Below are 20745 nucleotides of genomic sequence, written 5' to 3'. Positions count from 1 at the left end.
GCATGCCAGAAGACGGAAACCATAGACCGGGTCCGGCCGTGCGCGGCGGTGAGCGTTTTAGGCTCTCCGCCGCGAAACCGGATTTTTTTATCCGGACACAGAGTACTGCATGTCCGACTCTGTGTCCGGATTATAAAACCCGGTTTTGCGGCGGAGAACCTAAAACGCTCACCGCCGCGCACGGCCGGACATCTCTCTCACCCATTCAAATGAATGGGTGAGAGAGACTCCTGCAGGTTTCCGTATCCTGCCTCTGTTTTAGGCAGGAAACGGAAACCTAAGTACGGAGAGGAGAACGCAGATGTGAACGAGCCCTTAGGGAGAATGTGTGCCTACATAGCCGTACGGAGACTTACAAGTCATTCCTGCTCTGCTAGGGATTCTGGGTAAAAAATATGCAAATCTATTCTCCAGGATGTAATTAGGAGAACAGTGCCTATGTATGCTGCACTCTAGGGGCAGCCCCCTTAACATCATTCATGACTCCGTTAATAAGCCTACTGACATGATGCGGGGTTTATTGCCGAATTAGTATTTCTATTACAAAAGCCCCTCCCCTACGCTGGCCCGGGTGTTTTGCTAGAGACCATGTTTAGTTTAGAAATGTCATTAGCATGCTTCCCTCCTGTGTGTGTGTTGTACTTCAATAAAACTTCGGGCCTGTGACTTTACCCTCCCCCCACATGTCGGAATGCTAGGATTGTAGTATGCATATATGTTGGGAAGTGTGGAAATACTAGTGTGGGGTGTTGGGGGAGATTTCTTCCTTGCGCCCTGCCTTGCCCTGCTCCATGAGGTATGGGAGAATTTATTTATCGTGAGTATTGTAACTGGTGTATCTCGTGCGCTGCGTCGCAGTACTCCTGTAAATACTTTTGTTGACGACTGATTGTGAATAAAACTATTTTCAATCAAAACAAGTTTACAATCCATGTTTTCCATAGACAAGACTGAGCTGCCAAGTGGACAGGAATAAAGCGTGCTCCATATTTTCTGCATACTCCTTTGTCCATCTGTGTAGTCATAATCCCCTTCCAATCTATGAAAGTTTTGTGGTATATTCAGATGTAATGGGCTTGGTGCAGTTTTTGTCCCTTGGCAAAAAATACATCTTCTTGATCAAAAATTACCTTTCACTCGGCAAAACTAGTTTTGTGTGTCAGTTTTTTTTAATTTTAATATATAGTCATGGACCACCACTCCATATGCGGGTTAAGGTATACCAGAATGACATTGGTGGTGGGTTAGGGGGTTAGTAGCCTCTAGAAATCCTCTGTCCCACTATTCTTAGGGTGAAGTACAACCTCAAGGGTCTCTGACAGCCACCATAGAACATAAATTACCAGATGATCTCTCTAAGGGCTAGTTCACACGTAGTTAGGTTTCGAGGAATTTGGTCAGGAAAAAAATCCACTTCAGGAATTAGGAAATGGTTTTTGAAGCGTTTTTTTGACATGAAGCGTTTTTTGAGGCGTTTTTAGTTTAGGGTTGGTTCCTCCAGCATAGTGTATGGACCTTGAAAAAAAAACAAAAAAAAAAAACGTTTTTTCCGCCTCCCATTGACTTGTTGTTTTTTTCATGCGGAATCTGCCTGAAGAAAGGTCATGTTGCTTTTTTTCCCGCTAGCGTAAATAAAAACCGCTAGCAGTTTACATAGGACTCTATTGTTTTGAGGTGGATTCTGCGTCGAAATCCACGCCATTTTGCTCTGTGTGAACTAGCCCTAACATCTCTCCTCTGGAGTGCAGCAACATGAAGAAGCTTTTCTCTAGAAGAATAAACCTCAGTGAATGCGCTGGTGTCAGTGATGGAGAAGGTGTCCATTACGTGGAAATATACAGCAGGATACTACAAGATTACACTTCTTTTATGATTTTGAAGTTTTACACTCTGATTTTTTTGCTATTTACTAACATTAGGTTTTCTTTTTGTAGAGACATCATGATTACCCACTTTGACCCCAGCATCACCTTTGATGGACTTTGTAGTGAAGTGAAGGATATGTGCGCCTTTGACAATGAGCAGCTCTTCACAATGAAGTGGATCGACGAAGAAGGTAATACCTGCAAACAACCCTAAAGGATGCTTTCATACAGTCACAGCTAAAATTTGGATAAAGGGATTTTCCAGGAAAATGATATTGGTCACACATACTTAGCTCATCAATATAATTTCACTAAGCATGCTGCAGTAACTAAGCAAAGCCACTATATGCAGAACAGCTATCTGCTTCCGGCTCTGTTCTCTGTATAGTGGCTGCTGAGAACAGCTAATTGGTGGAGGTCCCAGGTGTCATACCCCCTGCCGATTTGACATTGATGACGACCTATCCTAAGGCTACATACACATGACTTGGTGGTTTCTACTATCTGTAAGACAGGACATTACACCTTCATAGTGTATAGTTAAACCCACTGCACACACTTCCCTTCATCTTCAGTGTCCTGGATTAATTTACATAATCTATTAAGAAGCTCCTAGTTTTGTAACTTAGAATAACGGTGGCAGAAGAGGGAAGGCATGATGTCCAGATACATTCAGCTTGTGCCACTTTTCATTCCTACATAACTGAACCCAGGCAAGTGACCAGTTGCCTCTCACCTTTCCATATGCCCCTGCTTAGATATATATATGTATTTGCCGTGAGATGTGATTTAAAGGCGCTATAAATAAATGTACAATATACTGTATACTTCACACAATTGAATGTGGAAGCCTATAATAATTTTACAGATGATGTGAGTGACTTGGAAGCAAAGAGGAATTGTATATCCCTGATGAAGGTTCCCTTGTGCTACTCTTTTGATTTCTTTTAATATATTTTATGTTTATTATTATCATTCGTGTAGGGCGCTCATAAATCATCTCAGTTCTTCCAGACTTGGTTGCTCTTGTTGAGCATCTCCCTGTCTCTGGGTTATATTCAGTAATAGTGAGAATGTGGGAATATTTCAGTATTTTCATATCATCCATTTCTTCTACGCTGCTAATGGATGTAGCTTTATCTAGTAACAGTGTAGCAGTTTTGGCTAGTAATTTGCCTATGGCCCTGGTTTGATTTATATAAATCCTAATTTGAAGCCCCATAACTCCCTGCCTGCAGCTGTGTGCTGAGCCCTGCCAGCAGTGCACAATTTATGATGTGCATATACATGAGATGAGTACATGTGTAGAATCTTTACAATGCAATGCTCCCTGGTAACTTCACATGCATCGCACAGCAGTTTGTCTTAGCTGCGTGACATTAGCCATGGAGCTGCTTTTTCCATCTTCTCATCTGTCTCCCTTTGTAACTGATTATATATCAATAGCTTTGAGCAATTCCATCATGTTTGTTAAATATATGTTGCTATCACGCGCCTCAGGTTTCATTCTATGATTTAGAAAAGCGGTTGTGAATACTATTGAAAATTGTGCTTGTTTGATGCTTTGGCTGGGGTTAAAGGGGTTAAATGCAGGGTGAAGTAAAGCTTACAAGTGCGTTCCCTTCACTGGATAATCTTAATTACTGGTCCAATGGAGGCTCGATTATGTTTCCTGAGCATAGCTGGGCAGGCTGGAAGTTTAATTCCCTGCAGACTTTTGGACTCTGTAACATGTCTGACTCTGCTCTACTCTATGGACCTACAACAGGTGTAGAGCAGAGCCAGGGAGGCTGTGCATGCAGACTTCCATCACTTCAGAATTATTAATTAAGATTAACACCAAATGAAGGGACCCCTAGTCTGTATTCACATCTGCGCAGTTTATTTATTTTTTTTATAACGGCAGAACATCAAATATGATGGTGGTCCCTGATCTGTCAGTTGAACTACATAGCGGCGCCTGATCAGATAACATTGGAGATTGTCCTGGATTCCATCTTGGTGCCTGACATGTTAGTGGGCATAGTAGTACTGCATCTTGAGCTGTCTTTTCAACTATTTTTTATGGAATTTGTGACAGCTGCTGACAGATGTGTTCAAGTGTGAATGGTGGGGTATGGAAAAGGTGTGAACAAGACTTCTTATGAAGTGATATATCTGGTTTTTAAAATTATTATTATTTATTTATATAGCACCATTAATTCCATGGTGCTTTACATTTGGGGGTTACACACAATACACAGAATATACAGGTAGATATAATACTAACAATGACCGACTGGTATAGTGGGGTAGAGGGCCCTGCCCGCAAGGGCTTACAATCTATGAGGGAAGGGGGGTAGAGACAGAAGGAGAGGGGGAGACTGTACAGATGGCGGTGCGGTGATAGTGTTATTGGAGGTTGTAGGCCTTCCTGAATAGGTGAGTCTTCAGGGCCTTCTTGAAGCCTGTGATTGTGGGGGTCAGTCTTATGTGTCGTGGTAAGGAGTTCCAGAGCATTGGGGATGCACGAGAGAAGTCTTGGAGACGGTTGTGTGAGGAGCGGATGAGAGCAGAGCGGAGTAGGAGGTCATTGGAGGATCTGAGGTTACGTGTGGGCAGGTAGCGTGAAATTAGTTCAGAGATATACGGAGGGGACAGGTTATGGATGGCTTTGTATGTTAACGTTAGTAGCTTGAACTCAATTCGCTGGGCTATAGGTAGCCAGTGGAGGGACTGGCAGAGGGGAGCAGCCGATGAAGATCGGGGGGGGGGGGGGAGGTGGATTAAGCGAGCAGCGCAGTTTAAGGTGGACTGGAGGGGGGGCGAGGGTGTTAGCTGGGAGTCCATGGAGAAGGGTGTTGCAGTAGTCTAGGCGGGAGATTATGAGGGCCTGGACGAGCATCTTGGTAGTTTCCTGGGTGAGGAAGGGGCGAATTCGGTGGATGTTCTTGAGCTGCAGGCGGCAGGAGGTGTTGAGGGCTTGAATATGTGGCTTGAAGGATAGTTCAGAGTCCAGGGTTACCCCAAGGCATCGGGCCTGTGGGACAAGGGTAATTGTGGTTCCATTAACTTTGATAGATGGGTCAGGTGGAGGGGCCATACAGGATGGGCTGAAGATGATAAACTCTGTTTTCTCCATGTTGAGTTTGAGAAAGCGGGAGGAGAGGAAGGAGGCTACGGCCGCTAAACAATCTGGAACTCTGGCCAGCAGGGAGGTAATGTCTGGTCCAGAGATGTAGATTTGGGTGTCATCGGCATAGCAATGGTACTGAAAGCCATGAGATTCTATGAGTTGGCCCAGGCCAAGGGTGTAGATGGAGAACAGGAGGGGTCCTAGGACGGAGTCCTGGGGGACACCTACAGATTTTGTTTTTTGTTTTTACATTGTCTATAAAAAAATACCGTATATATATATTGCAATATTGGGACTTTCTCGCGACTGAGGTTTGTTTATTCCCTACTGGTATCTGACCAGTAGAAAATGCCTTCTCGTCTGAGCACTGGCCACAATGGTGTCCAGCCTCAGCCAGTGGTTGGTTTCCTGTGTGTCACAACACCACCACATTGTAAAGACCAGTGAGGACTCAGTGAGCACTGAGGTGAGGACTGTTTGTTTTTTTTTTTTAATTTATTTTCATGTAGATTGTGAGCCCCATATAGAGCTCACAATGTACATTTTTCCCTATCAGTATGTCTTTGGAGTATGGGAGGAAATCCACACAAACATGGGTAAACAAAATATACAAACTCCTTGCAGATGTTGTCCTTGGCAGGATTCGAACCCAGGACTCACCCAGCCACTGTGTTGCCCTTTTTTTTTATTTATTTTTAAATCCATTCTGAGATATAGATAGATAGTATTTATACCACACGCACAGTATACACACACACACACGCACACCTTTTTCCTGACAATACAGACGGGTGCATTATAAATCCACTGAGATTGGTAACGTTTGTGTGATGTGTCTGTCAAAGCTGTCATGATTCTGGAAAAAATGAAAAACCATATAGACAATGCCTTTGCTGAGGGTGTGGATGTCACTGTCAAGATTTAAGTTTCCCAATTTTATTTACTTGACTGTAACCAATTAATATAAAATAAAGTATGGTAATTACCATTATTTTGAAATATTTTTTTTCATCTTCAGTTTTATGTTTGCAATAGTATATATCTTAATGTGTTATGCAATTCATTTATTTTTTTATTTTTTAAAATATGGTGCAGATAACTTGGATGCATCAGTAGCAGACACTTCCTGACATATCCTGTCCTGCACAATTTATCTGCTTTATTTTCAGGTCATTGACCACAGATATGATGTTTAGTTTACATTCCCATTGCCCCTCCCTGTGAGCAGTTACTTGTTGCTTGCAGACACTTTTACTGTAGGAGTGAATTATTACCTGGTCAGACATGTGACACTGCACAGACTAAAAAAACACTGTGACACAACACATAACCCAAATATGGAGTTTGCACTGTGTGTCCTGTGATTTAATTCCAGGAGAAGAGAGGAGTACACAAAGAGTGAGAGCAGGCAGATGAATCGTGGGAAATGTAGTCTTTCCACAGATTCACTGCATGTAAATAAGTCTGATACAAGGGCAGCAAGTAAAATAAAGCCATACAAAGGGTGCACAAGGGAGTAATGAGGATTTAGCACTGCTGTGGATGTATTTGCTGACAATTTTTCAAAGTAGGATAACCCCTATAAGTTGCAGTCATTCTGCTGCGCTCTTATGTATCTCACTTCCTTCTCATCCATTTGTAACCCCAAACTGGAATAGTCACTTGGCTGTTATCTTTTCTTCTTTCCTAATTGTGTTTCTGAGATGGAGAGAAAACAAAGTGTCACGTTCATTTGCACTGCATTCACCTGCCTCGCACGCGCTTGCCCCTGGCCTCTGTACCTGCTATCAAGGGTTTACAAGCAGATGTCAGATTTTCCACCACCTTTTAACACTACATAAAGCTGTACCTATGACATTTGCTTACGTTCTAGCAGAAGATGAAGCATGGGGGTTGTGTTATACTCATGTGTGATGCCTGGAACGCTATTAGATGCGGCATCACATTAGCAGGGTTAACATTACATGCTAACTTTGTTAATAGGACTTCTTATCATGGTGTGGAAAACTGCACACATATTATCACATGTCAATCACTTACCAGACACTCAATACCCTAAAGCCTAGATTTGCTCTTTTGAGGATCTGAAGCAGATTTTCACTTTTTTTTTCCATATGTATTCAGGATTGGTGTTAAAATATTGTATCATTTTTTTTTATTTTTTTGTTTACACCTACAATTGGGTAGGCCATGGCTGTTCAGGAAATAAAAACTTTCTAAGAACAGAACTCCATGGAGGAGATGGTGGATTACAGAATGTTTGTGTTTGGTGATATTGTGTTTTCCGGCACATGGAGTTTTGCTCTTGTGTCGTGCTTAGGCGCAGTCTACTTTTCAGTCTTTATTTTTATTTGTGGTATATTTTGGGAAGATTTCCTATTTCCTGTAGATATATAGTTTTATCTGTCTTGCATTATACATTTTTTAAGACTGCGGCATGTTCTTATGTAGTCGTGAAAAGGTTTGCTGCCGTTGCACTAAAGCATATTGTTTATGCCCTATATAGGTAAATGGATCCTATTGATGTGTTACCCAGTATATGTGCTGAATGTAGGACTCTGACACAATGGCGCAGAGCTTTATTATTTATTGAATAGCTATGTTTGAACATCTGTTCTTAGGACTGGTTACATTGTTCTAGCCCTCTGTTGTGTCTCTTGTCCATGTGGCATGTTTCTACGCAGTCTGATACGGTACCATCAAAACTGTTAGGATGTGCTCATATACAGATACTATTGTCAAGAAGAATAGTAATACTCACTTGTCAATTTATCGACTGCCCCTGTTATAGATGTGCACAAGTGTGAATGATGGGATGCTCAAGCAAAATGGGCTCCAGAATTATTCAGTGAAATGCAAACCTTTCTGACTATTACCAGGGCAACTACTCTGGTCAGTAAGTGCCTGTCTTGGTGAACTAGATATTTTTATCCATAATTTGGCTGGGGAAAAAAAAATCACGTATTGGTATTTATTTCATAGAAGTTTCTATCAAGTGTCAATTATATTGTTTCTTATTGTCTTATTACCTTTTTTAATATCAGGAGATCCATGCACAGTGTCATCACAGCTTGAGCTAGAAGAAGCTTTCCGGTTGTATGAACTGAATAAAGACTCTGAGCTGCTAATTCACGGTGAGAATAATAATCCAATATGTGGAGTCACATTAGTCAATACAGTAACAATTCTCCTTTTGTGGTCGGATTGTGTGTTTAATTAAAGAGTCGCTTTATTGTGGCAAATTAATGCTGAACTCCCATCTGTACTGAGTGTCCATCCAGCACAGATCTGTCAGAAATCCCCAGTGAAAAAGCCCTACAAGCCGGACTTTTTCATGCAGGGATTTCAGGAAAAAAAAAAGACACCCAACGGACTGCATTATACTCCGTGGGGTCCCTAGGATTCTGGGGTTTTTTTTCTGTCATAGCCACATACAGTAGCATGCAAAAGTTTGGACACACCTGGTCAAAATGACTGTTATTGTGAACTGTTAAGCAAATTGAAGATGAAATGATCTTTACAAGGCATAAAGTTAAAGATTAAACACACTTGTCTATAATTTTAAGCCATATCAGTTTGAGTGCAGTTATGTTTCAGTGTAATTTTAGAGTGAAAAAGGGAAAGGAGTACCTTGCAAAAGTTTGGGATCCTTTGTAGATTTGTGTGCTCAGATAATGTTGACTGAGGTCTCAAACCTTAATTAGCTAGTTAGGGTTATGGCTTGTTCACTATCATCATTAGGAAAGGTCAAGTGATACAAATTTTACAGCTTTATAAACACTCCCTAACCTTGTGCCAAAAAAACCCAGCAGCCATGGGTTCTTCTAAGCAGCTGTCTTGCGCTCTGAAAATGAAAATGGTGGAGGCCCACAAAGCAGGAGAAGGCTATAAGAAGATAGGAAAATGTTTTCAAGTTGCCCTTTCCTCAGTTCCAAATGTAATTAAGAAATGGCAGTTACCAGGAACAGGGGAGGTCAAGATAAGGTCTGGAAGACCAAGAAAAATTTCAGAGTCAGCTGCTCATAGGATTGCCAGAGTGGCAAATCAGATTCCCCACTTGACTGCAAAATACCTTCAGGAAGATTTAGCAGACTCTCGAGTTGTGGTACAATATTTTACTGTTCAGCGATACCTGCACAAATGTGGCCTTCATGGAAGAATCATCAGAAGAAAACATCATCTGCGTCCTCACCTAAAAATTCAACGTCAGAAATTTGCAAAAGAATATCTGCATTTCAGAATACAAGTCCTATGGACCGATTAGGTTAAAATAGAGCTCTTTGGCCACAGTGATCGAAGGTATGTCTGGAGAAAAAAGGGCACAGAATTTCAGGAAAAGCACATCTCTCCAACCATTAAGCTTGGGGGTGAATCTTCATGCTTTGGGGTTGTGTTGCAGGCAGTCGCACAGACAACATTTCAAGGGTAGAGGGCAGAATGGATTCAATGAAACATAACACCATCTGTAAAAAAGAAAAAAAAAAAAAAAAAAAGACTGCCTAAAGAGAAGCAACTGGAAGGTTTTACCTCCTGTGATCTGAACATTGTTGAAAATCTGTGGCTAATCCTCAAACGAGTAGTGCATGCAAGACGACCCAGGAATCTCACAGAACTGGAAGAGTTTTCCAAGGAAGAATTGATGAAAATCCCTCAAACAAGAATTTGAAGACTCTTGACAGGCTACAAAAGGTGTTTATAAGCTGTGATACTTGCCAAATGGGGTGCTACTAGGTACTAACCATGCAAGGTGCCCAAACTTTTGCATAAGGCCCTTTTCATTTTGAAAATTTAATGTGAATTTTTTTTTCCCAAAAACACATTGTGAAAATGTCATCTTTATTGTTATGCCTTTTGAAGATCATTTTATCTTCAACTTGCTTAACTGCTCAGAAGAACAGTCATTTTGACCAGGGATGTCCAAACTTTTGCATGTCACTGTAAGAAGAATGAACTACACGACATAGAGGTGAACATAATGTTAATAGAGATTAAATAAAAACACTGCTTCTAATTTGTAAACCGGATGGAATAATATGTTGGGCTTTTCCTTAAAGGGATTCTATCGTTGGAAAGAATTTATTCCACTAAGAGCACGTTGGAGTAGTCTTTAGACTTCTTTAGTCTTCTACCTTTATTTTTCTGCTCTGTGCCACCATTGTAAGAGACCACATGAATAAGGCTGATCTAGACATGTGCAGTTGGCTCTGTCCAATGCGAAGTGGTAACGCCGACTGAGCATGCGCAGGATTTGGATCCTTAAGACACGCTGATGCTGTGGAGAGGTGTCAACAAGAAGAGAGAGGCGGCGCTGGATCTTCGGACGAGCCTGTGCTTTGAGCACAGGGGAGGTTCCCTGTGTTTTGTGAAGACTAATTTGAAGAAAGAAGACAAAAGTCAAAAATGGCAGCACAGAACAGAAAAAAAAGAGAAGAATAGCTTTTCTAAAGGCTATTCCGACGTGCTGTTAGTGAAAAAACATTTTTCCATTGATTGAATCCCTTTAATTATTTCTGCTGAAGATTAATGAATAAATTGACAGGTGGGTGTTACCAGTTGGTGTGTGTTTTTACAGAATCTGACATGGTCTGATCAGCACTGTATAAGCACACACCCTTTTGACAGTGTGAATGACTACACCCAGTTGTCAGTTTGTTTATAAATTTCATAAACCAGATATGTTATTTTATGGGGACTTGCTTTGTCCGGGTACTGTATGTTAGGAGAAGTGATGGATCCTTTTTAAAGTTATTTGTTTCTTTACAGTCTTCCCTTGTGTGCCTGAGAGGCCTGGAATGCCCTGTGCCGGAGAAGACAGTAAGTAGATTTTGTGTGTGTTTTACTTTTATTTTTTTCTATGCATTCTTGACATAAAATAGGAAGAATAGCAGTGACTCCATTTTTCCCCCCAGTATAGATGGCTATAGAATAACCTTTTTATTCAAAGAGGACCTTTTACGTCTTCGGGCACATGCGGTGTAATACACCACAAGAAAGCAATCGGCTTTCCCGTTTTGTGCCCCCGCTGAAGAGCTATCAGTGCTGATACCGTAGCTCTTCAGTGTCAGAAGGGCGTTTCTGACAGTCTGTCAGGAACGCCCCTCCTCACAGTAGGGTCTATTGCTCTGTACTGAGAGGGGGGGCGTTCCTTACCACCTAGCCATGATGCTGAGTGGTAAGGAACGCCTCACCCAGTACTTGTCTGTGGATGAGTACTATCAGGATTAGGGGGCATTCCTCACCGCTCATACCGATGTAGAGGAGCTGGCAAATGAATAGAGAGGTGTCTGTGCATGTGTGCAGCTGTCTGTTTGTTTTTTGTGACTTACAGTAAAAGCCGAGCGCTGTGAGGCCGAAGCTATGTAAATAGTATTCAAAGTGTCACCTGCTTGGGTTGGGGCATGGTTGATCTTGTTCTTGTGAGATGATCATGTGAAACTGAGGTGAGGTGGTGAATCATCTCTTCTCATGATATGATGTCATTCTATAGTTTTGGTTTTGCATAATCCCAGCCAGAAATGTAATATTTCTTGGAGAACTCAGTGATAATTATTAATATTTATAATCTTTTGGAAATGGTAGAGGCTTTCCAAGATAAAATTTAGCCAAATATATGGAAATGTCATTCTTTGCATGTTCAGATGTGCCAGTAGTGCACATGTTGTGTTCAGGTTATATTATAGCCACACAATATAATATCAGATCATCCTGCATGATCTGTGAAAAGCAAAGTTAAGTTTGTATAATTAATGTGCATTTTGGTGTCCACTTTTACTAGAATCCATCTATCGGCGTGGAGCAAGACGGTGGCGAAAACTATATTGTGCAAATGGACATACATTCCAAGCTAAAAGATTTAACAGGGTTAGTTAAAGTATTCTAAATGTTATTAATGTAATAACGAGACCCTCAAATTTACATCAACGTATTCACAATATATGCAGAACGTATAGTTAACCTGCTTACTGATATTGGCTCTAATCTTTTTTTTTTTTTTTTTTTTTTTTAGTGGTGTTCCTTTGATTCCCAGTACTGTCATCATATCTATATAATGGCCACCCGCTTCTCAGCCTGCTATATTCACACAGTGCTTTGGTCTCAAACGCTACCCCCTGTTGTCAACTACACGATGTAAATACTGAGAATCCGGTGGCCATTTAACAGATATGAAGAAAAGCCTGGAGATCAGAGGAGGAGTGCCAGAAAGACTAAAATGTAGGATTCCAAGTGTTAGAACGATACATGAAACATTTTTTTATGAATCAGACTGTCACATTGAATTTTATTTATTGTGTTTACAATATGATTTGTTCTGTATTGTGTTATAATTATACTAGTTTGTCTAATAGTTTTTTTGTGTTTCCACTATATGTTTTATAAGCAGACATATTACACTATTCTTTCTAGAAAGCAGTGGGAGACATTTACTAAGTAAATTTATGAGAAATCTGGTGCCTTTTAGGGGCCTGCATTGTGAAATCCATTAAAAACGGCAGAGGAAAGTCTTGCATGTAGAATTTTTTATCTTTTTTATCTGGTAACACAACAATCACTGACACTGAAGCCAAGCAGACCTTAGTATAGAGAACAGGATCTTTTGGGCAGCATTGGCATCTTTCATTTTAAAGATCTATTGCTTACAATGCTTTACTCCTATAATGGAGCAGAAGAATGGATGCTCAACGCTGATGTGAACCTATCCTAACATGCTTTGTGCAAGAAAGGGTCATGGCTTAGCAGGTTGGTGTAAACTGCGCCAACTAGTAGGAGATGTAAAGATAAACTGGGCAGTCTAATACTGCATCAGATTTATCATCCAGCACAAGACACTAGGATAATCGATTTATGTTGTTTTAACTTTTTGGCTGAGGCCACAAGTTGTAATACTGCGGTTTTTGTTGAAGATTTCTCAGCATTTTTTTTTTTTTTAGCTGAAGCCAGGAGTGGATGTATACTTGGTTTCATTGTATTTCCCATTTCTTTTACAGTACAGTCCTGGTTTTCGCTCAAAAAAAAAAAAAAAAAAAAAAAAAAAAATACACAGCAAAATCTGCAGCAAAAATATAGCTTTTCCAAAATGTGTGACCTCAGACAGTATTGGTAAATCTGCTCTAGTGAGTTTTATTCATGGTAATGCAGACAGAGATGGCAGGGTTGTCCATAGCAACCATTTATATTTAGTACAACTTGGAAAATGAAACCTTGAATGTGATTGGTCAGCCGTTGTACCACTTTGACATGAGGCTCTATATGTGGTTTGTTTGATGTCAAGTTGGTGACCTTATTCCCAGGTTATACTTCAGTATACAGGCAAGATAATATTGTTAGGTCGTGTTGCGTCGCCATTGCCTGCTTATGGTTGGGGATTTTTTTTTTTTTTTTTTTTGTGGACTGTGTAGAAATGAGTACACTAAAAAGTGTTATGTATATTTAGGGTCATGGAGTTCTGTTTTATTTGTGTGTATCTCTTCCCAGCGAGCACACTGTGCCATCTGTACTGACCGAATATGGGGGCTAGGACGGCAAGGTTACAAATGTATTAACTGTAAGCTGCTGGTTCATAAGAAATGCCACAAACTTGTCAGCATTGAATGTGGAAGACACACAATAGCAGTAAGTAATTGCGTTTTCTTGTAAAGTAATACTAAATATATAATTATAATTTCTTTCTACCTTTTGGTAATTTTTCTTTTTTAATAAAAAGTATAGATGTGCATATATGTAATACAGCATTGTTTATATGATCATTTCAGGAACCTATTATCCCAATGGAAACACCAAGCATGAATCCACAAGTTGAACCAGGTGCGTAGCCACATAAAACCATTATGCTATATACAGTAAAAAAAAAACAAAAAAAAAACCCTTACACATGTTACCTGGGACTTGCACAATGTTGGCAGAGACAATGGTCCAGCATGTTGCCACAGAGAGACTTCTCTCTTATGTGACTTATCCCTATCTCCATACTGACAACTCGTGTATGCTCTGCTAAACAGAGTACACATGTGTATTGGGGAGGACATTCTGTTGGCCAAAGGTGCATTCATCCAACAGCTGTTGAAGGCTTATGGGCACTTTTAGATTGTGTTTACCATGGATTTGGCAATGTTTTTAATGTTCAGTTATTTTCAGCAAGTAGAATGGTTACTATAATGTGAGTAGTTCACGCTCCGTAGTCGGGTGTAGGTGAATATATTATGCTCACATCTGCCATTTCAATACTGGGATATATCTTGGCATGTATGTTTCTCTGTTCTCATAAAATTACAGACCTGAAAAAAATTGAACACTAAGGTGCTTCATTCCAAAACACATCAATAATGGCTTACATGCATCTCTATAGAGCGGTGCATAAAATGAAGAATTTGCAGAAATTACTGCATGACAGATGTTAGCTAACTGGGGACTGCCAGGCCAGATGTGATGTCACAGATTTCCCTTGGTATATTTACATAGCCCATCTAACTGAAGCCCCATAGGAAAATATTGCTGTCACTAAGTACTCTAATATTGGCACACAGTTCCCATACTTTTCAAGAATAAGACTGGAATGATGAACGCTAAAAAAGTAACTTTCCCCCCCCCCAGAATCTACTTACAGGCATAGAAGTCAGAATAATATAGACCAAGATGGTGAAGAGAAAGAGGTAAATTGTTTTTAAAACTTATTATGTGGCACAGCCTTCTTTTTGTTGCCTTTCTACTTCTTATTGTGTTTTGATATTCTATAACACTTGTAACCTGACATTGCTTGGTCATTTGTGTGGGAGTACGACATCCCTCTAGATGAAAACAAGTGAAATAGGCCATAATAGCATGCTCTGTGCCAGTAATTGTATGTTCACTGCTGTACTGCCAGAAGAAAATACATTGCTTGTATAGGACAACAGTGACCTGTCATATATCTGCAGCTTTTATTACCCAGTGTACTTTAAATTGGATATATTTCTTGGAACTGGGTACGGTCATGCCTTCGGAATTGCTCAGTTTGATATCATCTTTACTGTAAGCTTTTTCAATTTTCATTGTTTTTATTTTTGGTAAGGTAATCTGGGCCTGAATGTGCTGTATATGCTGCTTAGGTCCAGGCCAAGATGATCAGTGATTCAATTATGGTGGACTCCAGAATTCTGGTGTCAAAAAAGTTGTTCAATTGGGATTTTCAACTCTGCCAACATACTATTACAAAAGTGTAGCAATTAATTTTTTCATTGTAACACCACTCATACCACTTTTGGAAAATGGTAGGGGTTATCCGATCAAGTTATCAAACACCTGAGATATCAAACATAACTTATCTAAAAAAAAAATAATTATTGCAATAGTCAGTGGGTTGGTGGCGAAGATGGTTAATATGTAAAATTGAAAATGTTTTTTTTTTTTTTTTGTTGTTGTTGTTTTTTTTTTTTTTTACAATGGAAGTCAATAGCTAGATAGTGCTATACATGCCTGCACAGAGGCATATAATAAATGCTTTGGGAAATACTCCTCATTTATACCTTTTGAAGTAGCCGTAACTTGTGATGTGTACAGAGTCGAATACAGATAGAGTACAAGGCTGTGTAAATACACCTTTGTGTAAGAAATTCACAGATGACAACCTTACTATCCATGTATTGCAAGCATATAGGAATCCGCTATAGAAGCTTTAAAATGTATGGTCCTTTCAGAAAAGAACGTCAGATCTCATCTTCTAAATCTGTCTTGTATAGATTATATGGAAAAAGGAGTCAGGCCTGAATTTTCAGGTGTGGTGAGACTGTTTTTGTAATGAAGGAAGGCAGTCTAGTAGATTGTCTTAGAAATGTACCTTCTTTTTGCTGGTGCTTTCGTAAGACTCCTGTTGGGCTGTAGATACATTTTAGAAATAAGAAATGATGCCGTAACCCACTTTTCTAGGATGCATTCATGCTGTGAAGAAAGCCTGGTTTTGATGGTAATGAAGTGAATGCAGCAGATTGAACAAGCGTACTTTGGTGATATTTCTTCTTTCTGGCTTCCTTCTCTTTCTATCCCTACAATAATACATTCTGTATGCTTAGCTGCATTTGTCCTCAGGAGTCTTTCATGAAAGCTGCTATTCCTGGGCTATCCCCTTCTTTCCTAGCAATCCTGAATGAATAGCTACAAAATGGTGCTATGATAAGAAATGGCAGCTTTAATCAGATCCCTTTGAACTCCCCCCACTTTTTATTAAAACAGGCAAGGAACAGCAGGGACAGTGACAAGCCCCCCTCCAGCTTAGGACTGCAAGATTTTGATCTGCTCAGAGTTATTGGAAGAGGAAGCTATGCAAAGGTCCTGCTGGTACAGTTAAAAAAGACTGAGCGCATCTATGCAATGAAGGTCGTGAAAAAAGAACTAGTGAATGATGATGAGGTATGTCTTATTAAATAAATTGATATGATATAAAGTTTATCCTCCTTCTATATGTTTGACTGTCTGATCAATAGTTTGACTCTTCCTTATCTAATCGCCAGCATTTCTTCATTTAACTTGGTTGTACAATTAAGAGTGCTTATAAATGCTCATTGGGCCAGCACATATTTGTCCTAACTCCCCCATACACATGATGCTCTGTTATACCAAGTGTACACAAATCCTCAGCAGGTTAAGTGGTGGCTTATCTCCTTTGAGAACACTGGATCGGGCATGTTGTAAGACAATGAGTAGCTGAGCAGTGATGGTACCTTCAAACTCATGCACATCAAAGTGTACAAAGACCTGGTACCCCAATGGAGAATATGAAGTAGTTATCCAGTTTACTGAAATTTATAATTGCTTAAAGGGGTTGTCCAGGATCTAGACTTTTTGAGATGAGTACAGCAATTGATATATCTTACTAAGTGAAGAATTTTTGCAGTATGATTTCAGTCCCATAATGGTCCCATTATTGTCGTTCCCAGAGGGTCACATGATCTTCCTTGGTTCTTCCTGTGACGTTGCATATACCAGAGAGTTCCATCAGCCTGTCCTTTGCTTCTTCTCCTACACTGAGGACTGTGTTCTCTCTGCAGTCCCTACCCATCTCTGCTGTGCACTGTGCGATGACTCTAGTATGTAATGCACTATGTCATCCTCTATTGTCAACTGTGCAGTACATACTCGCACACGTGCTCAGGGTACTCTGCTAATGTGACCATTATGGTGCTGTCCCCATATTGCAAAAAAAGATTCACTTGGCAAGTCTAATCAATTGCTATACTCATTTCAAAATGTCTGAGTCCTGGACAACTCCTTTAATCACTCCTCATGTTCCTACATAATATAGTGAGTGCGCTGACTCCTTATGACCAGAGCTCTTGCGAATAATAGACCAGAAGTCAAAAGAACGATTAACCATGTTGGATTTCAAAATGCGTGACCCTTTGCTCCGGTGGGAGATGAGCTGCTGCCTTAACAATTTGTCAGCAGCTTATTTCCTTCTCCATGTTGACGGCCGCTGTCCGACATGTTCTGCCAACTTGTGTCAAAGGTGTAGCTTTATCTTTAATTTATCCCTCACTTTATGAACCCAGCATAATTCAGTAGTCTATATTTTATGTGCTGCCTTACATATCATCTATTACTTGTTTATATTGGACTGCTATTGCTAAAGATGTTACTGCTTTATCTATGTACAGGATAAATGTGCCTTTTTTTTAGGTTACATGAGTGTTACGTTTATACTGCCTCCTTGTGGCATAAAAAGGTTGCAACTTTTTAAATTCCTCTTGCAACAGAAATTGTGACAAGTTGTGTTTTTACACAGGACCCGCCACTTTCCTTAAAGATGGCGTAGTGTGGGCAGGGCTACCGGACTGCCAGAGTTACATTCATTTACTGGCATAAACGATCGTGAAATCCACAGCAGCAATGAGTATCATATCTTTGGGAATATGGAATACACCTCCGTTCCTTAAAATCCTGGGCATAAGCCTTCAGTGTGAATTCTGCCTAAATTTGCGTGTTCACACAATACCATTTAACTTGCAATTTCAGCCAACAATATACATTAAACGAGTGGCAATGTCTTGTCGTTTTCTTAATAAAGGTTAAGTTCTGTAACCTCTTTGAAGATGTGTGATACACGCTCTCATTTGATGCACACTAAGGGTATGGAAGGTGGTGTATAGAGGATGTGTTCACTTTCCTCATGGTGTGATGACGCCTTCAGGTTATTGTTATTCCAAACACTTTTCTGCAGTCAAAACTATACTACCTCTTTAGTGCCCCCCCCATGCCCCTTTTTTCCTGGTACCTGTGCCAACCAGCCAGCCATGAGGAACAGTAAACATTAATACAATGAACCGAATTGGATAAACATTTGACTCCTTTTTGGATCCGGATGTTAACCCTTCATTTTTGTTTGGATGTTGGTCTGTGTGCAAGTATTTTTTTATTTCATTGTTGTTTTTACGTATCTAGGATATTGACTGGGTTCAAACAGAGAAGCATGTGTTTGAACAAGCCTCAAACCACCCTTTCCTTGTCGGCCTTCACTCCTGTTTCCAAACAGAAAGCAGGTAATGCGTAATACCCTGCACTAACCCCAGATTTCATACTGCAGATAATGTACTGAATAAATCTAGATGGCTGTCTCTTTTGTGGTGTTGATGTATGGCCTTGCACTGGGATCACATTTTTTGACTGTGAGCTCCGCAACAAACATTTGCTGAATTGTTAGTGGATTAGTTTATAGTTTATATGTGGGGGAAAAAACGCAGCTGCAATACATTGCGACTTTTCCTGCAAACACGTTTCACAGAAAATGTGGATGGGATTCGCAGGGACTGGAAAACACTGCACTTTTTTCCGTGGCATTTACGCTATGTGGGGCCCTGTAAATAGTTTTTTGCCATTTATGTTATTTGTTATCCTCCCGTTCTAGAATACGAAAAATGCTGGTTTTGTAGACTATGGGTTTTTAAGACCAAAAAGCTAATTTGAGCCACAACACAATAGCATCACACACACACACTACTAATATGAGCAAACTAAAGATTCTGGTCAAAAAGCTTATGTAAGAATGTGAAAACTTTTATTTTCCTTGTCTTATCTCCAAGGCTACGGATTCCAAGTTGGGGGGGAAAAAAAAGTTACTGACTCTGGCTTCAAAATTAAATGGTTAATTATTTTTTAATTAGATTATACAATAATATTATGTAATTAGATGTATAGTTTGTTGTATATTTATTGTCTTAGCAATTCAATCAGTAGATTTATTTTATAAATTGAGTTTAGTTGCTTCTGTCTGACCCTGGCCAGGGGTTGGAGTCGGGCTCTGGAAAAAAAAAAAGAAAAGGAGTCCGAGTCTGTGGTTTGGCCTACCAACTCCACAATCCTGCCCGTCTTCCTCCATCTCTACAGAAGATGCTTACCCTTTTGAGGAAGGGAAAATTGGTCATTATTATATGTTGTCTTATGCAGACATTGATGCATTTTATTTCAGAGGTATGCAATTTGTGCAAGGTTATCTACAGGGAAATAATTAGAAAAAAAAAAAGAGAAAAAAAAATTTAGCCCTAAGACAGCAGGACATCTTCATGTTTGGCAACAGTTAAAAGGGTTTTCATGGCTGCAGAATACTGTTGGTCTACTGTACCACTAGAGTAAGCCATCAGATTGGTGAGCGTTGGAGACTGCTCTTTACTGAAAAATGTACAATCCTCTGCACCACTGCTACTATGAAACGACATTGGGGTAAATGGACCCTTGTAAACAATAAAGAGGGTGCAGTGCCATATCTGCTTCGGTCAGCTGATCAACCATCAGTATTGTGAATCTGGAAAACCCTTTTAACTGTGATAACCAACAGAATAAATTTACAATCCTCTGCCACGTAGAGGAAAACCTTGGCCACTTCTCCCAAAATATAATTAATACACAAATTGATATGTGCTATGAGAAGTATGATAAAGGGAAGAATAGCAATCTATTTGTAAGGCCCAGCTTGAAATCTGTGGTCCAAGACAGTTTTCAGATCCAATAAAGATAAAGCAAACATTCAGTATCAGTTTGGGCTCACTGAAGTCAATTAATGTGTCAGTGAAGGCACAGGTGGCACACGGATATCGTGTATGTGCTCTCTGTGCCGTTCAACTTTGTAGTCCAAGTTCGTCATGTTCTGGGGGTTGAGTGAGCGAGTCTGTTACAGAGCAGGTTTCTCCTCTACTCGCTGTGTACAGTGTATCACAGTTAGTCTTCATCCTCCAGAAGAGGGGGGGGGCTGCTGGAAACTTCCAAATACAGTACAAGTCATATAATGACCAGAAATGGTGTTACTCATCATGTGAACACACACACACGCGCCAGCTTATCCTGTCAATTCAAATGAAATGACAGATAAACTTTAAATATTTCTATTTTTCAAACAGATCTACATGAAACCTGTGCATAGAATTGCTGTATGCGGTTGGATCACCTACATAGAGGACTGAATCTTTGCAGATTTTATATCATACAGATGCTTATAATATTATCATATTAATGGAATTAATTTTGAATACCTACAGGGCATTTTTATCTAGTAAAACGAGTTAAATAGGTTAAATGTTATTGTTTGTATAGTAAAAAGATATACAATTTTCCAATACACTTTCTGTATCAATTCCTCACAGTTTTCTAGATCTCTGCCTGTTGTCATTCATTCTGTTACTTCTAGTGGATAAAACTCTGACCATGGTCATGTGATTTACGGTCCATGGTCATGTGATGAGCACGATTACCAGGCAGATGTCTGATTACTGTGCTGTGACTATAACGAGCTGTGCACCCATGTGCTCA

General features: G+C 40.0%; 1 protein-coding gene across 1 annotated transcript in view; it reads left to right on the top strand.

Moving 5' to 3' along the window:
• Positions 1-20745, top strand: part of PRKCI (protein kinase C iota) — a 64041-nt gene that overhangs the window by 24258 nt on the left and 19038 nt on the right. Inside the window, exons 2-10 of the mRNA XM_075268705.1 lie at positions 1935-2056; positions 8025-8114; positions 10744-10794; positions 11756-11841; positions 13453-13590; positions 13731-13782; positions 14569-14627; positions 16183-16359; positions 18388-18485. Of these exons, the coding sequence (XP_075124806.1) occupies positions 1935-2056; positions 8025-8114; positions 10744-10794; positions 11756-11841; positions 13453-13590; positions 13731-13782; positions 14569-14627; positions 16183-16359; positions 18388-18485 (873 nt within the window). The remainder of the gene's footprint in view (positions 1-1934; positions 2057-8024; positions 8115-10743; positions 10795-11755; positions 11842-13452; positions 13591-13730; positions 13783-14568; positions 14628-16182; positions 16360-18387; positions 18486-20745) is intronic.

This window comes from Leptodactylus fuscus, chromosome 3 (assembly GCF_031893055.1).
Source record: "Leptodactylus fuscus isolate aLepFus1 chromosome 3, aLepFus1.hap2, whole genome shotgun sequence".
Taxonomy (NCBI): Eukaryota; Metazoa; Chordata; class Amphibia; order Anura; family Leptodactylidae; genus Leptodactylus; species Leptodactylus fuscus.
This window is presented reverse-complemented; position numbering and strand designations above follow the sequence as displayed.